This window comes from Dryas octopetala, chromosome 5 (genome assembly GCF_963921425.1).
Source record: "Dryas octopetala chromosome 5, drDryOcto1.1, whole genome shotgun sequence".
NCBI lineage: Eukaryota > Viridiplantae > Streptophyta > Magnoliopsida > Rosales > Rosaceae > Dryas > Dryas octopetala.
In genome coordinates, this window is record NC_141370.1 from 14,143,364 (window position 1) to 14,159,563 (window position 16,200).

Sequence of the window (16,200 nt, forward strand, 5' to 3'; positions counted from 1 at the left end):
ATATTTGGATGAGGAATTCTAGTTACCTTATTTTTTTCACTTTTTCCTTCTACATTCTCTCTTCTCCCTCTTATTCTAAAGTATAATTTTATGGTCAGATCGGTTCATTTTCTAGATCACCTTGTAAATATTATATTTACAAAAAATTAACTTAATTGAAAATTATTTGGCAAATTGTGAAAATATGTAGCAAAATTGGGTGGGTGGGTGGGTGGGTGGGGCGCGGGGGGGGGGGGGGGGGGGAAGATAAAAAGTATAAGAAGAAGGTAGAACCGTAGAAATAACGAGGCAGCAAGCATTTTTCTATTTATATTTATAATATACTGTGAAGAATAAAAGTGACAAAAATGGAGAATCATTGAATGGGGATGGACGTCATGCCAATTTTGTCCCTTTATTTGTCGCACAACGGTCAAAATAGAAGTCAGAATTCACGCATCACACACAACTCAACTTCTACTTAATCGGGCAGTGACACGTCTGCATGCGCTGCTTCAAATTAAACGATGCAAAAACGTTGCACAATCTTGTGCGCGCGGGACTCTGTCAACAAATATGGTCCGTTGAGCAAACAGTTCCATTGAAACTTCTGCATAATAAATCAATTTGAATTCTACAGGAGAAAAAAACAAAGGGTGCGTATAGCATATGAGCTTGGTCAATAATAAATGTAAACCACTAGCTGTTACAAATTTCCTAATAAATTTCATCCACATCTATCACACCATTAACATGTGCTTTCCCATTCCAATTTCCTTGGTCAATTTAGTTCGAATGTATATTAATATCACTGAAATTTGGCCATCCATATCCTCATTCCAAGTTAAAATGATCATTGGGATTATATATATTTAGTTTTGATCATCTCCATTAAACTACTACTAATTTATGGGCCAAACTAATCCAAACATGCATAGTTTTGTATTTGGGTTGCAATTCCATATGAATGTTTATCACGAGCTGCAAAAAGCTGCTTATTTAATGCTCATATCCTTATCACTCAAACCATGCATTTGCGTGTGCAACCAAGTAAATCTACACGTAGACAGATGCAATTTGCATATACGTAAGGTCGACCTCAAACTCAATTCCTGCTACTAAATTATTCATTAGCAAGCTTAATCAAATTACGTAATCATGTTTGCCCACTACAGCTAACAGCTGTTAGCCTGTCAGCATACATAATTTTTAGTTTGAATTTTTCTTTCTTCTTAGTTGGAAATTAACGTTTTATTGTTACATTGATATCTTAATTGTAACTTATAAAATTAGAGAGTTTTTTTTTTTTTTCCTTTTGAATCTGCAATGAATTGGGGAATGGGATGGCAACAATAACAAGCTTGGATGGATGGTGAGAATATAACCTTGATATGGTCCCAATAAGAATCAGAGTTGTAGAGAAACATAATTGTAGATGTGCAGCTTTTTCTCAAATAATTTTGGAGGATTTGATGCTCTCTAGCTTAATTATTTGTTATCCAGTTATCCTTTCACTAGCATCATATTGAATTGCCATTTTGTCTTCCACTTGGTCAAATTTTTCATCCTCATAAATCTATTTTCATTTGTAGATTTTTTCATGACAGAATTTGAAAGTCAACATATTGGCACAACACTGTAAAAGTTCTGATATGGTGATGAGATAACTCTAGAAGCTTCGTAGAAACATGACCACTTAAGAATAAAACTTTTATATAATGAATTGATTTATATACCATTGTGTTTATGTGACGAGGAGTAAAATTTTTATATAAAGAATGTATCCATTATCTCGTAATAAGAAAAAAAAAAAAAATTTCTTATAACGGATGTATAAATTAATCCGTCATAAGAAAGTTTGTACTATTACGTGTCATCGTGCTAATTCATGTATTCATCTCCTTTTTTTTTTGTTAATATTAATCCACCACATAACTAGAGGCCATAGAATAAGCAGAAAATTCGGGACAAGAATAAAGGCTCCTTCATGCTAAAACCAAAAGGCTTTTACTGGTTATCACTCCTTTTAATGAACGATCCCAAAAAATCTAAATTCCTTGTCATATCTTTTATATGCAAATCTCAATGAATATGCTCAATCTATCTGATAGCTTTGAAGTATAGCATACCAAATTTGTAACTGGTTTACTGAATTACTGCACCAAAGTCATGAAACAGACTGGTCTGGTTGACATTAATGCTTAATAAACACACACTTGAGGCAAAGATATATCGAACAGCGCGCTTCTTGTTTATAAAGAATCCAATGTTGAGTACATAATGCTTTATTCCTTCTCTCATTTGCACTTAAACCATGTAACTTGTTTAGCAATAATTGTGCCCGCAAATCCGCAATGTCAGTTGGGAAAAGCAATGATTTTCAAACCATTTTTTAATTTTGGACAGCATATATTCCCATAGCTATTTTTATTCTCTCAGTTTTTGACTTTTTGCCAATGTTTAAAGCAATAGTAGCAATTCTTGGCCAAAAAAAAAAAAAAAGCAATAGTAGCAATTAATGGCAGCAATGCTTCTGACCCTCAACCCCATAAAAGAATAAAATAAAATAAGAGTTGCAGTAATGCTGGTTTTTTCTGGGTCATTTGGCATGCTTGACCTGTTGACCAGGACATGGTAAGTAAGGGGTACTCCACCTCAACTTAATTCTCAAATGATTCTACATATTCTCTTTTGTCTTTTCCCTCTGTAGCTTTCGTTTCATTCCACCCTACTGATATTCCTTACATACTACACCTTCAGGTATATATGTTTATATATATTTAGAGAGAGTAATTTTATTTAACTTAATATGTTATGTTATTAAATTATAAATCAAGACCTTTGATTAGGTGGAATTATACTTTAATGTGCAGTTATGATTTATAGTCTAAAAACATAACACAGTCATATCTTTCATCATTCTTGTTTTAGATGAATGAATGAAGAGTGTAGCATGCCAATAATGGACTCCGGTTGCAATTCAAGCTTGTTTACAGCTAGATTGATGTTCCAATTTTGTCAGATTTGTGTACATTATATTATTAAGTGCAGCTTTTATACTGTCTGTAAAAACCACTAAACATAATATAGATCATCTAGAAAGCCTTTGGAGCATGAAAAATATGTTGGGTGTTGAAATTAAGAGAAAGAAAGGGAGAGACTCTGTATATAGCATTACTAATTAATAGAAGAATACATGGGTGTTTATAATAATGACACCAAGACATACCTGCCCCGAAGATTAGCCTTGAATTAAGCTAATCAGACAATAAGCCTTGAATTAAGCTAATTAAACAACTAGACCTTAATTTAAGCTAACAAACTTAGTTTAGAATAATGCCTAATAATCAGCTTATTAGGAGGAGTTTTTCCTTTGTACAACAGAATAGCGCAAGAGAAAAACCATATTGCAGAGACAGCCAGAGATAATGAAAATGCATGAGAAACCAAATACCCCTCCACTTGGTCTTGTTAAAGTTAGGAAAAGTACCTCATCAATTTTTGTACGTAGATAAAGCAAAATAACAAGCTATACATTGGTTCTTAATGTCAACAAAGTAATGAACTCTGGCTGTGTGAAGCACCTCACGGTCCAAATAATGATGAATCTGTCTGACAAGCTTGACAACAACACCAACAGCATAACCTTCAGCTAGGCCAACTGAGCTAATCTGCAGAACTTCCACGCCACTGTGTTGAACTTGGTTACAAAAAAATGAATTATCAATCTGTCCCTTCTAAGAGTTCCTATGCATCCACTGCATAGATTTCTTATCTAAGCATTTTGATATAAGAAACCCCTGTGGCATGGTCTCTTCTTGAGTCCGGATCTTCGGATTGACAACATCTTGACACTATCATATACAAATTCATCATGTTAACAGGAGAAATCCTTCCCTCAACAACATATTCTCTTAAGAGAAAAGCACCACATTTTGTAGCACGCGATCAATATGGAGAATCTCATGGTGCCAAATCACATCAAGAGACCACATCCCCAGCGAATAGAAAGTCACAGATCTTTTGATCAATGGGGACAGTATCCTGAGACTGACCATCAGTCTGCAGACTCTTCTTTTCCTTCCTATACATTTCAGCTTCACAAACTCTACCATATTTTTGGAGACCAGCTAAGAGCAAATTGTATGTGCCCAAGGAAGGAAGAAACCCTTCCCTTCGCATTTCCTTGAAAATTTTAAGTGCTTTATCTGCACTCCCAGCAGAAAAGTAAACTCCCATAAAAGCAGTGTAAGTTGCAGTGCACTTGTGATCATCAGGCAATATATTAAAGATTTTTGCAGCACAAGTAGGCCTTCTAGCTTTCCCAAGCCTATATATTAGAAGTGAACTCAGGTATATTCCGAGAGAATATCCAGCCTTAATCATCTCCTCAACAATCTCCACTACCTTCGGAAATGAACTTGATCTGATCATAGCTCCTATCAAAGCAAGATATGCATTTCTCTCAACGATCACTCCCATTTTTACAGCATATTCATAAGCCAATAAAGCACCATCAGGTCTGCAATGACCACAATTTACCTCAATGATGGTTGAGATGATTGCGGAATCCAATTTTATTTTCTTATCTACATTTCCAGCAAGTAAGTGGTCTATGGCAACAAGATTTTCCTTTTTTAAAAGAATCAATACAAGCCCTTCATCCATTGTTAAAGGAGCATCAGCATCCATTGCTCCAAACTCACCTGACTCCTTATTGACAGATTCAATGGAAAAATGAGGATGAGCTTGCCCGAGGAGGGAAGCACTCTCTCCAGCAATTTTCAAAGATCTGAGTGCTTCTAGAAATACGGGGTAACGAAGGACGAGGCGATTTTCTTTCATAAACCCAAGGACTTGGTTCATTGTCCATGTCTCCCCTGCTTTGCACAATTTCTCAACCAAAATATTGCAAGCCGCTTTATCAGGTTGTACTCCAGCTTCTTGCATTTTGCCAAAAATCTCAAATGCCTCTTTGCATTTACCTGAAACCCGCCACAAATTGATTAATTTTATCTGAATCTTAGGAGAGGCAGGAGAGGAACATAGTAAAGATGAGTCCATTTGCCAAAAAATCCCACCAAAAGCGCACATGCATAAGAGGAGTCCATTTTAACTTTCAAGTACTATGATTAATATGTGAATTTATTCAAAGATGATATCTTTTCTTAATACGATTAAGCAAAGAAATATATTTACACGTTGGTAACATACTAACATATCATCTGCACACTTCAAATAAAAACAATCACAAGGAATATTGAGGCTCAAATAACAAAATGGTAACTTCAAATTATGAGCATAAATTATTGAAGGAACACGACCAATAACAAAAAATATCCTGTTCCATTGATAAACAACACAGTGTGAAGAAAAACCAGTATTACCATATGCACAGAATGGTAACTTTCAGTGTATATTTACTTTACCTAGCATATAAAGCATGCCCACGATCAAACAATAGCCATTTAGACATTCTAACAAACAAATAGATGGCACTAAGTATACAAAGTAGAGTTGCACTCACCAGACCCAATCAGATATTCCATTAAGACAGTGTAAGTATGACAATTTGGAGCACACCCAGATTGAAGCATTTCCTTGTAAACCTCAGTACCCTCCTTCACTCTGCCATTATCAAACAGGAGCTTCATATAAGCAGTGTAAGAAACAACAGTGGGTTCACAGCCCTTAGCTCTCATCTCTTCCCAAACCTTGACAGCCCCATCAACATCCCCAGCACAAGAAAGCCAATGCATCAGCGAAGTGTAAGTAACAGCATCAATCTTTATGCCCTTTTCTTGCATTTGCTGGAAAACATGGTTCATGGACTCAACCCTCCCAGCCTCTCCAAAAATGTCCAGCATTGTTGTGTAGGTAAAGTGATCGTGCTTGAACGCTTTAAACCCAGCAACCCAGTTGAAAAAAAGCCAGGCCTTTTCCATTGGGGGGTGGGTTTTGAGCACCTGGCTGACAGTGTACGAGTCCCATCTTATGCAAAGCCTCAGTAGCTGCTCCTGAGCAGAATTCCATGTCGAGTATTTGAGAATCTTGTATATGTTTCCAATGGTTTCTCTCATGTAAACCTTTGGGTCTACTACTTCTTCTTTTTGCTTTCGACTGGATTTGAGAGGCTTCTTGGTGCTTTTTCGGGGAATTGGATTTCTGGGTCTGTTTTGTCTGATTTGGTTGAGCAAATGGATGGATTTAATGGAGGTCTTCTGATATTGATAGTCATGTATGGACGTGAGTGCTGCGAGGTGTTTGAGAAATCCATGGAAGTTATAGAAACTCCGCATAGAAGCTATTCATTAACAACCACTGCGTTCAGTACTCGCGCACTTTTGTATTGTTGACAGTCAGATGAGAAGCGCCCCAGTCAAATGAGTGACTGAGTTGTAACTGGTTTGAGCGGGCATGCCGACTTGTTGTGGATGATTATGTGAAGATTGTAGGGTGTTTTAATAAGAAACCCAAAATAAAAAAGGAAATTATGCCAAAATTCAGCCCAAATTGTCCTTCGAACACTTGTTGGGAATTGCCGAGTGCTTAGCAGATGGATCTGGGCCAACTTCATTTGCATCTAAAAGTTGCATCTATAACCTAAACTTCACTTATATTTACAATTTAAAACATGTTATCTGCAATTTAAAAATATGTATCTGTAATTTAAAAAAATATATTTGCAATCGAAAAAAAGCATGATGTAGATGCATCCATTGATCACTCAGAAGGCTACCGAGCGCTCGGCCTTCTGAGCCCTCAATATCTTAATGAGTGCTCAATAATGTATTTTTTTGTCTCTGCGCGTGCGTACACGAACAAATTGGACTGAAACTTACTTTTTTTAATTAGCTGGATGTCATATTTCTACTTAAGCATTTGATGGACTTGTTAAGTACACTTTTGGTTGAAATTAATAATGACAATTTGTGTTAGCATTAGGGGTGTGATTTGGAATGGAAAATACGAATCCAACCGATTTCAATCAAAAAATTTTCAATTTTGGAACGTCCGAATCAAATTCAAAATTCGAAAATGCAGAATTCTGAAAAATTTAAAAAAAAATTGAAATATATCTGTAAATTCCGATCTAATCCGAATTCCAATCTGAAATTTTCCAACAGCATTCCAATTCGATATTTCCGAAATTATGTTAATTTATTCCGTATTTATATTAATATTATATCATTTATTTACTTTTTTACTATATGTTTCATTAATTTGTTATTTGTTTCAAACGTACACATACATATATATTAAAAAAAATAACTAATACTATTAATATAAACATATGTACATTATAAATATATGTGTATTATAATAACATAAAAGCTAACAAAAACACCCACATTTTTTGTACGTGTAATTACTACTTTTTTTAATTTACTAATAACAAAAGGTAACGTGAAAATTCTGATTTTTTATCTGAAAATTTTAAATTTTTATCCGAAATTTTTGAAAATGTGATATTCCGAAAAAATTCGAAAATTTGAAAATTCCGAATTGGAATGAGATGTTGAAATTCTGATTTTTTGAAATCGAAATTTCATTCCGAAATTTTTTGGATTGGAATTGGAACACTTTATTTCCGATCCAATCTGTCCGAAACACACCCTAGTTAGCATTCATGTTATTTAGTATTAATTAATTAATAGTTCATTTCAATTTCATTCGTTTAATTAATCATGTTAAAGGACTAAATATTAACTTTATTCCTTTATTAATCATGTTGTGTTCAGCCTTAACTCATATAATTTTTTAGATAACAAAAAAAAAAAAAATCACACCGCACTTCTGTAACAGTACAAAATCTTAAAATAAACTCCGACATTAGTAATCATCTGCAAGATACATGTATTATATAAACTTGGGTGCTTTAGAACTTGGATGCATTAGGTTCGTGAAAGTTCGAAGCTAAAACCTCAAAGTTTACAACTCAATCTTATACTCATCATTTACCACTGACCCACCCATACAGAGGAACTTTAACTACAATTTAGGTCATGACAGATCAATGTCTTTACTATTTTGAAGACAGTCAAGTGTAATTAGGCAAAACCTCACAATACCAAACAAAACGTCATGTCGTTCATCAACCTGATACACATTCATACAACATGCTGAAATTGTGACTTGGGTCTTGGGCAAATTGCATTTGTATTCAACTTAGCAGAAGTCCAAGGTCTTGTAGAATCAAACAGTCTGGAAGGCTGATTATTTTCTTTCTTTACTTTTTGTTAAGCAAAGTGCTCCTTATTTTCAGTATATTACTGCCATAGACTATTTGCACTATAATGCATGCCTCCCAACCCCACATCTTTTTCAGCACTCCCAAAAAATCAACATTATCTCAAGATACTCTTCAAAACTATCATCTCAAAAGATGTTAGTAAAACAGCAACTAAAAGGAATCCATTCATGTTTTCAAGTTCTTGAATCAATAAACCATGTGACAATAATGTGTCCACAAAAATTTCATACATGAACTAAATAAAAACAACTGAAACAAAATTATGAAACAATCTTTCCTATAAACAATGCATGCCGTTCTCAGCATCTTGACAAAGAACCAAGAGCAACTTCAGTACTCCGCATCTTCCCAGACACCGAGTCCCTTCATATTCTTCATCTTCATAAATATATCTGCTCTTCAGTCATTGAAGCCATACAGACTGTCGGACATACATCAGACTGAAGATGAACAATCGCTAACTCTACCTATATGATAGAGAAGCAAGAAAAGAACTATTCGTAAACCCATCTCATATTGCATATCAAAATATGTAGAGAGCTCAATTTGAATACAGATGTTCTTAAACACAGTGTTAAAGAAAGAGGACTCCAAAGTCCAAATAGTTCTATATCAGATACAGAGAATGAAAAGGAGGTTTTAACTGTGTAAATATGAACACGTTACATCCTAGAAAGAGAACTCGAAAAATCTAATGCTTGCTGAAAGGGGAATTCAAACGAGAAGAAATTTTTGTATGCATTGGACACACCGCGACTCCCTCTCACAAGAGTGTGATGGGATCAACTATATAACAGTGAACCCACCACTTTTGTGAGAGGGGGTACAACTTAGTCTTACAAGAGATCTTTTAGCAACTAATCAAATACAAAACAGTATTCCACCATCAATTCATCAAAAGAAAGAGAACAACATCAGCAACAAAAGGTCCAGTGCATGCTGTGCATCCATCACAGTCATAGGATTCAAAAGCCACCTGCAACCATGACACTGGAAACAAAAGTGCCCTTCAATTTTGGTCCTTAGCCAAAAAAATGGAAAAAGACAAAAAAGTTTGAAGTGCCCTTTGTTTCCCACTACTCTCCTTTCAAAAAAACCATTGTTTTATACATAAGTTTTCAGCCTTGGGTCATGTGTTGGGCACATGTCCACTTTTCCATCAATTGAATTATACGGATATGGTTGGAAAGACCACATTGCAACAATTTCAAAACTACAAGGTTAACATTGTTCAAATTAGAACCACAAGGATCAAATTGTATCATTTAGGTAAAAGGTGTACTTATCCCTAAAATCTAATCTACTGCATCCTCCTTGCAATGACTCTAGATCATCATTGGACCAAGGCACCTTCCTGACTAAGTGCCAGTTGGAACCTCTTTATTTTGCAGAAATACACACAATCATTATCCCTAAATCATGTATAGAAAACCTTTTCAAGATAATCTGGTAACTTACATATTAAAGTAATTCAACCTTTCAGCACACCCTCTATTCTAATGTATGGCCAACTCAAAACTAATGTGCAACAGTTAACTTCATTACCAACCAATCATGTTTTCTATAACAGCATTAAGCAGCAAAGAACCTTAAAATTTATCAAATTCAAGTACATCTTGCAATATATAAACCAGATGAAACAGTCAAGGCTAAATAAATAAGAAATCCTTTTGATTAAAGCTTATTATGACAATTTAAACACATCAAGTATAAGCCTGCTTAACAATATGAACTCTACCTTTTTCCTTTAAGAAAGGCCAAATCAAAGTCATTGACCCAAGGAGAAGAGTTAGCTTTGGCTGGGTTCTTACATTTCACTAATAGACCACCAAAGACAGTTCAGAAAAAACATACCAAAAGGCTATTCATCTGTTGGGATGCCTAATTATTCTCTGCAAGATCACTGTCCTTGCCTTCCTTATATTCCGGCTACACTTATCAGCATGCTGACTTAAATTTTCAATGGTTTCCATTAACATTTCCAGCTTTTTCTTGATCTCATCCATCACTAGCTTCACAGCTTCCTCTTCTCTAAGAGCAAAACCAGCATTCTGCAACAGCGACTCAATCTGAATTTCCAATTTGTCAACAAGCACCCGGATGTTGTCCAAGTCCTTCATTGTAACATAAGTGCCAACCTGCATTGAGCTGATTATCTCCCTCTGCCCTTTCAGTGCCCTCTCGTAGCGGTTCCAAAGCAAATTACACCATTTTCCAACTGAACCTATTGGAACAGCCAATGCTCCTGCCAAGGCTGTTACAAGTGGTGGTGCAGCAATGGCAGCTGCCACCACAGAAAAAACCAATACAGAGACAAAAGTGGCAACAAAAAGAACATTTGACAGTCTCCTCCAACCTTTCACTGACTTCAACTTCTTATCAAGCTTTCTCTTTCGGAGTTGCAATTTCTCGAACATTGATGCCTGTTGGTTATAAACCGATTGAAATAGTACAAAGAACTCCTCCGTGAAAGGGTCCCCAGCTTCCTTAAATGCCCTCAAATCTTGTAACGTCTTCACACATCCCTTCCCTTCAGCCCCAGCTTCTACTTCCTCCTCAAACTGGTTAACCGCAGCTCGAATTATCAGCTGGCTATTGAGTGCACGCTTAAGACATTTCTCAAGAGCAGTACAAAAGTCCAATGTTTGGAGACTGTTCTCAAAGTATTCCTCCACAAGAGAGAACATATCTTGATTATTCCATATATCCTTCTTGCATTCTAGAATGACTTTGACCACTTCCTGGTTCATGTCAAGCAAACAATCAGTAACCTCTTTGAGTGAGTCAAGAGATAGGGACCGAACTTCGATTCCAGTGGCAAGCGAGTTGAAGACACGGCTAGTGCGTTGTTGGAGAGTGACATCAAATGATTGTAAGCGCGGGTCGAGTTTGCAGGCTGCCTCGTACGAGCTCAAATCGGCTGTGTCCTGGGAATTGGTATTGCTTTCAAAGGGTTGTTGTGGAGGTGGGGGCGGTGGTGGTGATGGGGCATCAACACCCTTGTTTTTACTGGATTTCCCTCCCATCATTTGGGTCAGATAATGAGAAACTCCCAGAAAACAACCTCTGATTGGCTATTAAAAAAAAGATAATTCCTTTTCCTCTTTCTTGTCTCCAATTCAATCTTGGAAAGAGCTCAAAAGATCTTAAATCTAGGAAAGCCTTGAAAATCCAGCTAACTAAAGTGTGCTCTCCATGCAGAGAAATACTCTGATTACAAAATTTGAGTTAAATCTAGTCAATGAATAGGTTGAAGAACAGGAATTGACCCAAATACTTAGACGTTGCTTAGATCTTAAGCACCCAAAAGCTAATTTTCAAAGAGTAAACAAAAAAAAAAACCCAGATAAAAGCAATGCAAATCAAATGTGAAATTTGATTATTTTGCTAACTATAACCGGTACCTGAAATTGAGCTTAAATACAAAGATAAGATGTACTGTCCTCCAACTTCTCTTCAATCCTCCACAAACAGCAGGAACACCAAAATCCAAGTAGAACCCAACAAAACCAGCCAGAGACCAAGTCTTGCAAAACCCACAAGTCAATGAGCTTGAATGATGCAAAAGATATGATAAAGACGACCACTTTCAAAAATCACCAATAAATTACAAAAATAATGCTTTGGAAAACTACAAAAACGGTGATAAGAGAAGAGACATGAAGGGTTGGTCTAAGGCGATTTGAGAGATCAATTACGCAGATGGAAAGGGAAAGGGAGGCTGAGGAAAGTGAGAGGAAATGGGAAAGTGGTGAGGGGTTAAGGCACAATTTCGTCAATCACGAAGAGTACCTTCCCTACCGTCCACACACACATTGACACACAGTGTTAGTTTCAACTACGCTTCGTAATTTCGTATTAATGTTTAGATTATGTTATGTCAGAGTCTCAGAGACTATAGACAAAACAATATCTGAAACTAAAAAGCAAAACCCGATAAACAATATTTGTGTAGAGTCTGTAGACTTGTTTTTCTCTGGCTTGTCAAACAAGTACCTAGCTCACAACCTATTCCATTAGTTACTTATTTTGAAAATTCTAGTACTCTAAATTTCAAAGGTCAAATTATCTTTTGATATTCTAATCAATCTCGTTCCACCTAACATCTGACCGCTCTTCCAATATGACTCCAATGGAAGAAAAATTGGTTTGACATCTTTAGTACTAATAGATAATTTACATGGAGCATTTCCGTTTCTTTTTTCTACTAATAGTACAGACATCACATTATAACATGTCAGTCAATAAATAAATAAAATTCAAAATAAATCTAAAAATGAATAAATTAAAAATTATATTTTACAGTACACATAATATGTGTAGTGTGCCATATTTTATAGTTTGGTGGTATAAAAAATGAATGAATTATATATTTGGAATTACAAAATAATTTACACTAATAAGATTTTTTATGACTATTTGATCTAGTAAATGGCATTTAGTCTTTTTTTGTGGAAGGAATTCCTTACTCCAAATTTCATAGGCGGTAATTATTGATTGAAAAAAAAAATTTACACCAAAACTACAAAAGAATTCAAAATGACATGATCAAGCCGTCAAACTATCCTACAAAAAGATGACTGCATTATTATTAAATTAAAAAATAATCTAATTCAGGGCCGTAACTGAAGACTGTCTAATTCGAATTACTTACAATAACATACCTCTAATCTTGACACTTATTAAAAGTACAGCAAGTAATCATGTTTGCTAAGCATATAGAGACATAGAGCTCCTATAAAAGAAGATCTGGGACATCAGATTTGCCTTAAAGTAATGTAATTATCCACAGAAATCAAAGCAGCAGCTTTCCCTGGATCAAATCCCAAATCCTGATCCTGAGCATTTCTCCATGCATGCAATTCTAGTACATCATGAAAGAGTCAAAGCCAAAACAAGTAAGAAATCCTTTTGATTAAAGCTTACTCTGAAATTTTAAGCAGATCAAGAATAAGCTTGCTTAACAATGAACTCCACCTCTATATATATATATATAGATAGATAGATAGATAGATAGATACAATACAAGCTAGAATCAATATTACATAAGGAAACCAATTCTATAACTTAATTACAAGGAAGAGAAAACAGGTTGACTTGGGAAAAAAGAATCATGATCGGCTTTTTACTTGCTTATCAATTCATTCGTTGGCATACCCAATTATTCTCCGCGAAATCATTGTCCTTGCCGTCCTTATATTCAGGCCACACTCATCAGCATGCCGGCTTAAATTTTCAATGGTTTCCATAAACATTTCCAGCTTTTTCTTGATCTCATCTATCACTAGCTTCACAGCCTCCTCTTGTCTAACAGCAAAACCAGCATTCTGCGAAAGCGACTCAATCTCAATTTCCAATTTCCCAACAAGCACTCGGATGTTGTCCATGTCCTTCACTGTAATATAAGTTCCAACCTGCATTGAGCAGATGATCTCCCTCTGCCCTTTCCATGCCTTCTCGTAGCGGTTCCAAAACGAATCACACCATTTTCCAACTGAACCTATTGGAACAGCCAATGCTCCTGCCAAGGCTGTTACAAGCGGTGGTGCAGAAAGTGCAGCTGCCACCGCAGAAAAAATCAGTACAGAGACAAAAGTGACAACAAAAATAACATTTGACAGTCTCCTCCAAGCTTTCACTGACTTCAACTTGTTATCAAGCTCTCTCTTTTGGAGTTTCAATTTCTCAAACGTATCAGCCTGATGTTTATAAACGGACTCAAAGAGTCTGGAGAACTCCCCCTTGAAAGGGTCCTCAGCATTCTTAAATGACCTCAATGCTTGTAATGTCTTCACACACCCCTTCCCTTCGACCCCAGCTTCTACTTCTTCCTCAAACTCGTTAACCGCAGCTTTAATTATCACCTGGCTTTTGAGCACACGCTTAAGACATTTCTCAAGGTCTGTACAAAATTCCAATGTTTTAGTAGTGTTGTTGAAGTATTCCTCCACAAGAGGGATTATGTCTTGATTTTTCCATATTTCATTCTTGCATTCGAGAATGAGGTTGACCACTTCCTGGTTCATTTCAAGCAAACAATCAGCAATCACTTTGATTGTGTCAAGAGATAGGGACCGAGCTTCGATTCGAGTGGCAAGCGAGTTGATGACACGGCTAGTGCGCTCTTGGAGAGCGACATCAAATGATTGTAAGCCTGGGTCATCTTTGCAGGCTGCCACGTACGAGCTCATGGTATTGATTTCAAGTGGGGGTGGTGGTGGTTTTGGGGTATCAACACACTTGCTTTTACTGGATTCCTCTTCCATCATGTGGATTCAGATAACAGAAACTCCCAGAAAACAAACTATGACTGGCTATTAAAAGAGATAACAAACTATGAGTCAAATGTAGTCCATGAGTAGGATGAAGAACAAGAAAATTAATGACCCAAATACTTAGACTTTGCTTAGATCCCAACCACGTACCTTAAAAGCTATTATTCACTTGGTAAAATAAAACCCAGATGAAAGTAATGGAAATCAAATGTGCAATGTGATAAGATCTTGGTACCTGAAATCGAGCTTAAATACAAAGATAAGATGGATGTTCCTCCCACTTCTCCACAAAGAGCAATAGTACCAAAATTCAGACAGAGATTAAACCAACAGAACGAGCCAAAGACCAAGTCTTGCAAAACTCACAAGTCAATTAATGATCCTAAATAACGCAAAAGGTTTAACTCGCACGACCACTTACAAAGTCACCAATGAATTAAAGAATTACTTTTAAAACTGGAAAAATGGTAATAAGAGAAGAGGTTTCGTTGGAAATGAAGGGTTGAAGGCGATTTGAGAGATTGATTAAGTGGATGGAAAGGGAAAGGGATGCAGAGGAAAGGGAAAAGAAAATGGAAAAGTGGTGAGGGCTAGGCACAATGTCACCGTTCAGTGGAGGTTTCAACTACACTACGTATTAAAGTTTTTATTTATTAATCAATCATTAATGTTTATATGATTTGAACTTAAAAGTTAAAACCTCTTCCAAATAAGACTTCTCTCAATGACTCAATACATATTTAAAGTTTCAAAGATTAATTTATTCTCTCAAATTCTAATCAATGCTATATATTTTACCTGACTTGTCACTCAATATGGGTCCAGTGGAATATCGCTTTGTCATTTTCATAATAAAAATTAGGCTTATTTACTAGTTTGGCCTCTGAAAGTAACTTTTAATCTAACTTTACCCTCTAACATATTAATTTATATAAAAGGTATATTTTTTATATTATTTCAAAATTTTGCATAATGTAATTAATTTACGTATTACAATATGTGTCTAGTATAATAAACGCTTGTACCGGGTTAACGAGTTTATTGTTTTAGGATATACAATATCTACTCATGTAATAATACATAAATTAGTTAATAGCTATATTTAGCATTTACTATGCTAAAACTATATTTAGCATTTACTATGCTAAACTATATTTTTTTAATTTTGGTAACCGAGGGTGTTTTAGGCTAGTTTTCATACACCAGACTAATCTTTTTGGTTAGTCAAAAACAGGCAATCCACGCCAAACCTAGGAGATTCACAAAAGATTTTACCTCTCTTGCTATCTGGCTCCAAGCTAAAGCTATATTTTCACACACTAGATTAATTCATTTAGCTGATCAAAGACAGACAATCTACATTAAGCCTAGAGATTCACAAAATCTTTTACCTAAAGCTATAATTTTCACTATATAATTAAAGTGAATTCTCATACACCTTAAATACAAGAATCGATGTCACATAAAGAAACTAATATAACCCACCTTAGACGCTTGAACCCCTACTTCCAAGGCCCAGCTTTCCAATCCTCCACCTGCTTAGGCCCAGTACTCCAGCCCACCTCAATTTTTTGGACTCTCCGCCACATATCCAATTCCATTCTTCATCAAGAACACAATACAATACTCTTTTTTTTTTTTTTGGTAAAAGGGCAGGCCAAAGCCCAAACAACACAACAAACTAGCCTTTAA

The 16,200-nt window shown here is 35.7% G+C and overlaps 2 protein-coding genes and 1 pseudogene across 5 annotated transcripts; all 3 read right to left on the bottom strand.

Moving 5' to 3' along the window:
* Positions 1–3,158: 3,158 nt before the first annotated feature.
* Positions 3,159–6,385, bottom strand: EMB3111 (Tetratricopeptide repeat (TPR)-like superfamily protein). Its single transcript, XM_086244760.1, has 2 exons — positions 5,507–6,385; positions 3,159–4,964 (listed from the first exon to the last, which is right to left on the bottom strand). Exons 1-2 carry the CDS (start codon positions 6,276–6,278, stop codon positions 3,961–3,963), a joined length of 1,776 nt encoding a protein of 591 aa, XP_086100886.1. The 5' UTR covers positions 6,279–6,385; the 3' UTR covers positions 3,159–3,960.
* Positions 6,386–8,372: 1,987 nt separating this feature from the next.
* On the bottom strand, positions 8,373–12,094 carry LOC147284603 (UPF0496 protein At2g18630-like). 3 transcript variants are annotated; one of them, XR_015122425.1, is made up of 2 exons: positions 9,972–12,094; positions 8,373–8,700 (listed from the first exon to the last, which is right to left on the bottom strand). XR_015122425.1 is itself a non-coding variant. In XM_086245108.1 (2 exons), exon 1 carries the CDS (start codon positions 11,260–11,262, stop codon positions 10,099–10,101), a length of 1,164 nt encoding a protein of 387 aa, XP_086101234.1. In that variant the 5' UTR covers positions 11,263–12,094; the 3' UTR covers positions 8,373–8,700; positions 10,088–10,098. The 3 variants fall into 3 exon arrangements, 2 of the variants coding, with proteins under 2 accessions (XP_086101234.1, XP_086101233.1); XM_086245108.1 differs by having other exon boundaries at positions 10,088–12,094; XM_086245107.1 differs by lacking the exon at positions 8,373–8,700 and having other exon boundaries at positions 9,829–11,443; positions 11,638–12,094.
* A 1,174-nt stretch (positions 12,095–13,268) lies between these two features.
* Positions 13,269–14,979, bottom strand: LOC147284604 (UPF0496 protein At2g18630 pseudogene; annotated as a pseudogene). The gene is made up of 2 exons (XR_015122443.1): positions 14,744–14,979; positions 13,269–14,547 (listed from the first exon to the last, which is right to left on the bottom strand). The product of XR_015122443.1 is annotated as a UPF0496 protein At2g18630 pseudogene (transcript).
* Positions 14,980–16,200: the final 1,221 nt, after the last annotated feature.